The sequence below is a fragment of the Cynoglossus semilaevis genome, chromosome 4 (genome assembly GCF_000523025.1).
Source record: "Cynoglossus semilaevis isolate Cse_v1.0 chromosome 4, Cse_v1.0, whole genome shotgun sequence".
NCBI lineage: Eukaryota > Metazoa > Chordata > Actinopteri > Pleuronectiformes > Cynoglossidae > Cynoglossus > Cynoglossus semilaevis.
Window position 1 is genome coordinate 17317319 of NC_024310.1, and position 8662 is coordinate 17325980.

The following is an 8662-nucleotide window of genomic DNA, read 5'->3' on the forward strand; positions in this document are numbered from 1 at the left end:
TTATATAACATTTGAAGACTTCTATTGGCTCTGAACACTGTCATCTGATCTACTGTGAGCTGACTGGTGTCTGCACCAGGACTGTTGTTGCTAATTCAACACATCATTTTTTTTATTATCATTTAATCAAAAATTACCAGTTTAAAGTATCTGCCTCCATAAAGCTTATGACATTGCTCATCTTTTACATTTTCTTGTTGCTGGCAACCAAAATGTTTGGTAAATTACCACCTTCTAGTAGTGTGTAAATCAGTGTGGTGCGATTAAATGCATTATATCATTTTTAAACCTGTGATTTTTTTCATTTAATAATTTTGATGCAAATTGAATTGAATTCAAGAGCCAGCCCCTGTTATGACAGTCCTGCAGAAACCTCCCGACAAGGACACTGACAGAGGATACAGAGTGGTTTAATTATTCACTTAATATTCTCTACGTGTGGAAAGGCTTAGTGAGCTCTTCGTCATTCTTGGATGTTATCCAGTGGGACATCTTCAGTGTAAATTAACAGGTTGGGTGAGGAGAATATCGTTTAGAGTCGGGATTTAAATTTATGGTTATGTTCTTCCGGGCTGTAGACACATGGTTCTCTAGGATGCGGCTAAGCTAATGTGAATCCAGACACTCTCCTAATGGGAGCCATTACTACCCATACAGAAGGAACTATTAATTTTTTATGAAGGGCTAGATCTGTTGGCGCCCTTTGTCAAAGGCATCGGCCCCTATTGGTTACATTTTTGATTGTGTGCATGCATGATTCAGTGAAGGAGCAAAGAGCTGGATTTAGCCTTTTGGGGACAATGATCATCAAGTAGAGTCCGGGGATTTTCAAGCATCTTTCAGAGAGTAAACGGGGATGAAGAATATTGTTATATTATTGCTGTATTGAACACGAGTTCAGACAGGTCTCTCAGGCGTCCTAAACACATTCGACGAATTTTATCATCTTATCTTTTCTCAAGTGTCGAGCTGCGTTACGCTGTATTCAGGGCAGTCGTTAATTGTGTCAATTAATTTGTGAAACTAATCAGATTAAAATGTTTAATGGATTTCAACGTATACTAAGATTGATGTGAACTTCATATCCAATAATTGTACTGTCTCTAGAACTTTGTTACACATTTATCAGTCATCCACATCAAATATGGCAGGCATGCGTGTCCTGTAAAATCACTGAAATATCTTCTGAATTCACCAGTACACTGTTTATGGTCTGTTTGTTTGGTTGGTTGTTGGTGTGCAGAGTTGACTCTGTCTAGTTTTGCTCACACATGTAATAGACTTTTCTTTGTGACTTGGTGCATTTGGACTAATTTATTTATTCATTTATGTTTATATATATATATATATACATATATATATTCTTTTTTTTTTTGGGTGACAAAGACACAAATATGTGACTCGGGAGAATTGTTTTTTTTTTTTGGTGCACCGGTCCTGACTCTTGACTAATCTTTGGTGACTTGAGAGCACTTTTGACTTATGCTATACTCTTTCTTATGTTATATGGTTCACTGGGACTGAAGTTCAGATGAATGTTGTGTTGGTGCAGACCTGACTTTGTACCTTTGTTGACTCTGAACACTTTACTCTCCGACTTTACTTGGATATTTCGTTTGTGAGTGTAAAAATTATGACTTGAACTTTGCTGACTTTTCTTTTTCAGTGACTTATAGGCACCAAATAATATATATATTAACACAGTGGGACAGAGATAAATAAGGTTCGATGTAAATACTGATGTCCGGTTACAGCCTGCTGTGCTCTGTGCACACTGATGCTGCTCTGATCCTGTCCTCCCTAAGACAGACGGGCAGACAGACGGAGAGACAGACAGGTCTTTCTCACCTGCTGTCCCACCGCCTGCTGCAGTGTCTACACTATGAGAGCATCTGATCAGCGCACAGCTGGAAACCAAGGCAGATCAGGCTGTGAAATCCCACCTTTTTCGACCTGGACATCACAACATCACACGCACGGGAGACGCGGCGTCTGTTCACCTCGCATCCCGGAAGATCCTGAATGCACGATGCCCCGTCTGTCGGGCGGCGGCAGGACAACAATTGGAACCACCGGGACACTCCTGTCGGCTTGTCTGTTCTCCGCCTGTGCAGCCCTGCGGAGCTGCGGGGAGGTCCAGTGCAGCGACGGCCAGCAGTGCTGCCCGCCGGTCGCGGCCGCCAACGGCAGCGCCGGCTCGGCGGTTCGCTGCTGCAAACTGCCCATCCACATCTTCTTCGACAACGTGGGCTGGTTCACGCGGAAGCTGTCGGGAATCCTGATCCTGCTCCTGCTCTTCGCCATGGGCTACTTCATCCAGCGGATCATCTGCCCCCGTCCACGCCGGCACCCGCACCACGACCGCGGCGAGGAGCCCTCCCTCTTCCACGGACACGCATCAGCGTCCCAGGACTCCCTGCTGGACCGCTACCCGGAGTACAGCCTGGGAGACTTCACCTCCCCGAGCCTGCCAGCCTACGATGAGGTGAAGTATTTACCTACGTATGAGGAAAGCATGCAGGAGATGCACAGAGACCGATCCGAAGACAACCTGCTGTCGGACAGTGAGAGGAGCGGGGACCGCAGGGTGAGAGCCGCAGCACCCAGGGCTGCAGAGCAGAGACGGGATGTCCGGATGGAGGTGTCGGGAGCCCAGCACAGCCCGGCAAGGACATCCCGGAACTCTGTGTGATGGGGGACAAAAGCTGCACAGACAATAGATGCATTCTTATTTTAAATACCACAAGGGTCACCGTCCCTGAGAGACACAAACTCAAGTGCAATTATAATAATCCTGAATGTCCAGTATAAAGGAGGAGGCTGAGAAAATCCACCTGTCTGGGTAGATTAAGGGGGATTATGGACCTGTTTGTATGCAAATGAGCGTCAGAGGTGAAGTGATGGAGATTATAAAGTACCATCCAAGGAGGCTGGGGACGAGGCTCAGAATGTTGGACACAGAATTTGGCTGCAGCAGAAAATCGCATTAAGTTGTTCCTTCACACTTTAACGTTCCGTGGCACCCTGGAACTGTTATCCTGTCAAAGTCTGTTCCATTCTCAGTGCTTCATATTCTGCTGAATCCGAGAGACCAAAAATCTGTGGGTGCGCGAATTAAGATCCAGCTATAAAGAATCAACTATTTACATAGAGTCTTGAAACCCTCCATCAGTTCCTCAAAACCCATGATAACAACCTGTTTGAAAGTCGATCATTTGGGTTTTTTATGGTCGACATATATATCGATCTTTAGAAAGTACACGATGGACGATATATGATGCCGATATTTTTAGGCCAATTGTACCATTCGTTTCTTTTCAGAGGATAAAATATGACATTAAATGATTCCATATTAACACACAACAGTTCTCAGCTTCTGCAGTATGAGTTTAAAACACAGATAGTACTGGTGTATTAGCAATAAATTCTTGATCATAAAAGTTTAAACTAACCAGTGGTTAACTACTAGTTTGTCCAAGGGCATTTTGTGTCTCAACACCAACCAATCCAAATTCTTTTAAATTCTAGAAATGGGAGAAAATTTTAACATGACTCAAACACTCATCAATGCAAAACTGGAGATCTTGCCTTATTAACCAAATGTACCTGAATATTTCACCAATCGTCTGCAATGCTTGGAGTTACGATGACCATGGTGTTCTGCCAAGCTCTAATTGAAACACTGAAGCTACTTAAAAGTCAATTCACCAGGTTAGTGAAACATGAGCAGGTGCAGGGAATTCCCTGCTCTTAGACGATCTAAAAAGCTCCAGTGTCTTTCTACCTACGAGTGTAACGACAACTTTACACCATTTAAATTCTTTTTTTTTCCTGCCAAATGTTTTATGACTAAAATATGAATGAAAAAATTCCACAGGAACCAAACTCCAACCAAACACTTCATGGAGAAGTGCTGAGCTCCTCTAATGCTCCTCAGACTTCAGGCCTGAGTGTGATTGTGGTGTAACCCAATACTACAGATGATGATGATGGTGGTGATGAGGAGGATGACGGCAGAGGCAACAGTCTACACTGATGGCTGGGTTTTCCAGAGGGACATTTTGTGGGTGGATGCAGTTTGCAGTTAAAAGCATTCAGTCCCTGCTCAGGACCCACTGATGGGTGGATGAAGTGGACTCTGTGACCCGCCTCAAGAAACCAAATATGGATGGAGGCAAGGCAAACCATTAGAGGTTGAGTTTCAGATTAAATAGAGCGGGAGTGTTCCATAGACGAGGAGAGAATGTCAAACCTGCAGCTGATGGAGACGAACTAGAACAACAGAACAAGAACATCAGAAATACAGGACTGGTACAAACACAGGCTCATAGAATGGATTTGCTGTCAGCGAGTCCCGCATCCAGTCATTACACCACCGTGTGGAACAAAGAACAGGAAGTCGCTAAAGGTCAAATCAATGAGCATCATATTTCACATTAGTTCGATGTTATATCCATCACTTTCTTTTTTTCTGTTTTTGGAAACAGCCTACGATGTTTGGCTGTTTACTTTAATAACTAAACCTTAGAAGTGGTTTAATAATGTGTGAACAGGATAAAAATGTGGTTTAATAAAAGCTCACTGTGATTTGGTATTTTGGACTTTTGAACAAATGAAATGTTTCCAATGTTTATATATGAAGACTGGTCCAAATACATTCGTATTTCTTATAAATAAGTCTCAAAAAAAGATGGCTGGTTAATGACGTCACATCATTATTCCTGACTAAAATAGCGTGCATGTAAAGTGTTGAAGAAATGTTACAGTGGAGAAGATGGTGATCTAATTTCTTCTCTTCCTGGTGTGGTCAGGAGTGTGTCCACTGTCTGCACTAATGCATGCGAAACCTGACTCCTCACTGTCAGCTCTTTTTATAGATTAATACCGTTTATTGACTGGACGACTTCAGTTTGTCACACAGTGAGAGTAGACTTCAAAAAGAGAGGAGAGAAAAAAGGCAGATGTTTCACCTGAGCCGTCCACTCCCTGGTACTGGCTGGACTGGTCCTCTGACAACCAGTGGGTGGAGCTGCGTGGCAAGCAGTTGGATTTACACCTGAAGAGAAGAGAAATGGGGACACACGGAGGAAGAGTGGTTAGTGCACTGGCCTTACAGCAAAACAATCACTGGTTTGATCCTCTGCTGATTGGAGGTGATAATTGTTCATTCTGTTGACCACAGGTGTGAATGTGAGTGTGAATGGTTGTTTGTCTGTAGTGGACTGGTGAACTGTCCAGACTCCACATCTGATGGCTGCCGGGATTGGCTCCACCTCCACCTGTGACCTGAAAAGGATGAAGCCATAAAAGATGAACAAATGAATGAAAGAATCAGGAGGAGGAGGAAAAGGGGGATTGAAGGATCTTTCACACTATAAAATAAATAAAACTAAAAGACAAAATAGTTTTACATTTTCAGGTTATGACAGTTGTTCCCAAACGTTTACAGCAGCGCCCCCCTGTGCAGACAGGACTATTGTTGTGTTCCCCCACTTCACACATTCACAGCCATCGCTTTAAAACTCTGAATTTCTCTGTTCCTAGAAAACTGTTGTTCTCACTGAACTAAGGAAATCAAATTAAATATTAGTCCAATTTAACCAATGTGGCAAAAGTAAAGAAAACACTGGAATCCTAAACTATTTGCTGAATCCCCCCACGCCCCATCCCCTTTTCTCCCCTCCCCTGCAATAGTGCTGTTCGCCCTAAGAGGGCTGTCCTTCACCTTGGGAACCAATGAATAAAAGAAATCAAGCAGTAATTCTATCAGACAGAAAATAAAAATAAGCAGTAATGTGAAAACTTGGAAGGACAGTTTATTTCTAATAGCTTTATTTCTTACATTTCCTTATAGATGACATTGTTCTAAATATATCAATTGTAAAAAAAAATACACGTGTCTATAATGACAACAAGCAATAAATTAATTGTTTTGGGTTTTTTTGCCAAAATGATCAGGCACATTTTTTAACTTCAATGACAGAAAGGCCATAATATGAGAGACAAAATAACATTGTTATGCGAATGACCTACAGAACACAACAAAATATCATGTAAAAAAAGTGAAAATGTTTCAGGAAATATTTTAATAGTCTGGACTTTGAGTAAATTACTTTTTTCCTCATTCTTATTTATCATAAATAAAGAACATTTTTTTCAGAGAACCTTTTTTCGAGTTCAAATTACCTAAAATAAATCTTTTTTTGTAATCGTGTTTGTAAAAGATTTTTCATCCAATGTAAAAAATTGACATTTATTTCCTTACTTGTCCAGTCATAAAAATAGATTCCGTTTTAATAAACACATTCTTTTGGGGACTATAACCACAGGCACATTGTCCTATCAATCACTGCTACAAAAAATAAGTAAAAAAAATATATATATATACAGTCTGCAGATTACACTGTAATCTATCCTTTGACATCAGGTGGCGGTGGTCGGTGAAGAGTGACTAAATATGACCTGTGCACTGTGTCTTTGATGAAGGCATGAGGAAGATCAGCGGCGGACAGAAACGCTGCTCCTCACAGAGGCGTTCGCCGCTTTCTCTCGCTCTTTGGACATTTCCATCTCCAACTTAGCCTGGATTTTCGTCCAGTCCACTTCCACCTGGCAGGGAAACAAGGAAGGATGAGATGGCTGGTCACATTTCCAGATTTGGCAGATTTTAAAACATGGTCAGTCTAGTTGTTCCAGCTGACCTGACTGAAACAGGTGTGTGAATAAAACACTTGCACCATGTTTCCCCCTCAAAGGTTTATTTCAACCACTGTGGGATTTATTTATGTTCTTCTAGAGGCAATCAGGATAAAAACAAGCATATGAAAGAATAATGGGCTAAAAACTCATTTAGAAAATCACTGCCTCCATCAATAAAAGTGTGACTGCAGCCAGAATCCAGCGCTGCAGTACAGCCTGCCCTCACTCACCCCTTCAGCATACTGAAGAAACCTCTGATTGGTCTCCTTCCTGCCAAACTTCTTCAGGAACTTCTCTCTATAGGCCAGCACAGTGTCCACATGGGTCTTGTGTTTGACTGCCAAGTCTAATGCCCTGGATGCAGAGATGACACGATGAAGATGAAACACAGGCGTTCTCCGAGGACTAGAAGGTGAGAGTGAAAGCCCTCAACCATGTCATGAACCCAGTCATACAGTCCCCCTTTCTGCGGCGGTGTTTGTTTTTACCTTTCCCAGTTAAAAAGATTGATGTTGACCTGAATGGCCCTGTAGATGAGACCAGCCTGTAGCAGGGTGGCCTCGGCCTCCTGGACCTGACCACTGAACAACAGCATGTGGGCCAAGGATGATTCCTTGGACGGCTGCTCCTTTATGATCTTGATGTACTGCACCCTTGGTAACTGAACACAGAGAGAGAACAAAGGAATGAAAGATTTTTAGGGCCTCGCAAAAATAACACATGAACTGTGACAATTGACTAACTGAAATGTATTAGATTAAATGTAATGCTCTCTTCTCTCTGTAAAAGCAGCATATTTTCACTGATTGACCCAGTGGATAAAGCTCTAACCTCTCCGATGGCAGCGTAGGCCATTTCTGCTGTGGTCAGCTCCCTGTGTGTCATTGACATGGCAGCGAGACACGCCCACAAAGACTGGTCCTGAGCAGGAGGTGAGAGGAGACAGTGAGAAACATCAACAGGAAGATATGAATAACCCTCTGACACAATGACCTGGAAACAAGCTTTTTCACTGATGAAAGTCTGTCTATTCAAAAACACAGACCCGACTACAATGAGCACATCGACTTCATTGATGCCTGGGCGGAATCTGGTGGTGTGACAGAAAGTATTACAGCTGCTCCTGCAAGTGCATTCCAAGAAAATCAAGAGGTGCAGGAAACAGAATAGAATAAATCTATATTGAAAATACGTAGATTTAAATATATATATATATCAAATATAAGATGGAATAAAATATAATCAGAATTTAAAGTGAGTTTAACTTCAAGGTGTTTTTAATTAACAGGCCACAGAAATCTGGACTGACCCGTCATTGGTCAGATTCCACAACGTTATTAACCAGAATATTTTACAAATTAAAATAGATTTTTTTTTTAATTCCTGTGGTGCTGTGTTGTTCACACCGATGGAAAATGTCTGCCCCTGGATCTAGTCCCTGATTTTGGGAACTACTGAATGACCAGCAGTTGAGCAGAATTTCTCTCTCCAATTCATCTCCATTATTAACACACACTGAATTAAAGTGAAACCAGGCCATGGAGGAAACCTCCACTGCACCAACCAACAGTCAGCACCTAAAAAATATGGTCCTAAAACAAATCTCTAAACTCACTTAATCAGCGGTATATTCCTTCATGGTATTAAAGTACTTCATATACACACTTCATTCAGATGAGGGCTTACCGACAACATCCACTGTGATTCTGGGAAAGCCATTCTGCCACCAAACCTTTACCAGAAGTGGAAATGGGGGCGGGCCAAAGGAAAAAAGCTCTTAAAACAACCCAGTGCCTCTCCCTCCGTCCGTTCTGTTCCACCCTCTCCTTAATTCTAGCATCCATTTCTAAAGGGTTGTGGTTATTGCGTCATTGCAGCAGCCAAGATGCAGTCTCATACTGCGTTCAGTGTGTGTGTGCGTGTGTGTGTATAGTAGAGTGTATTTATGAGACGGTCTGAGGAG

At 42.2% G+C, this 8662-nt stretch overlaps 2 protein-coding genes across 2 annotated transcripts in view; one reads left to right on the forward strand and one right to left on the reverse strand.

Annotated features, from left to right (window-relative positions):
- Positions 1–1364: 1364 nt before the first annotated feature.
- c15h3orf80 (chromosome 15 C3orf80 homolog) lies at positions 1365–5957 on the forward strand. The gene has a single exon (XM_025055111.1). The coding sequence runs from the start codon at positions 1883–1885 to the stop codon at positions 2690–2692; it is 810 nt and encodes a 269-aa protein (XP_024910879.1). The 5' UTR covers positions 1365–1882; the 3' UTR covers positions 2693–5957.
- A 395-nt stretch (positions 5958–6352) lies between these two features.
- ift80 (intraflagellar transport 80 homolog (Chlamydomonas)) overlaps positions 6353–8662 on the reverse strand; it is a 31399-nt gene continuing 29089 nt past the window's right edge. The window contains exons 17-20 of the mRNA XM_008309720.3: positions 7531–7620; positions 7188–7360; positions 6930–7053; positions 6353–6609 (exon numbers count right to left, since the gene is read on the reverse strand). Coding sequence (XP_008307942.1) covers positions 6499–6609; positions 6930–7053; positions 7188–7360; positions 7531–7620 — 498 coding nt within the window. The 3' untranslated portion in view covers positions 6353–6498. The remainder of the gene's footprint in view (positions 6610–6929; positions 7054–7187; positions 7361–7530; positions 7621–8662) is intronic.

What these genes read in the sequence shown, in the direction of transcription:
- c15h3orf80 (XM_025055111.1), top strand. Translation starts at nt 1,883, where the DNA reads ATGAGAGCATCTGATCAGCGCACAGCTGGAAACCAAGGCAGATCAGGC.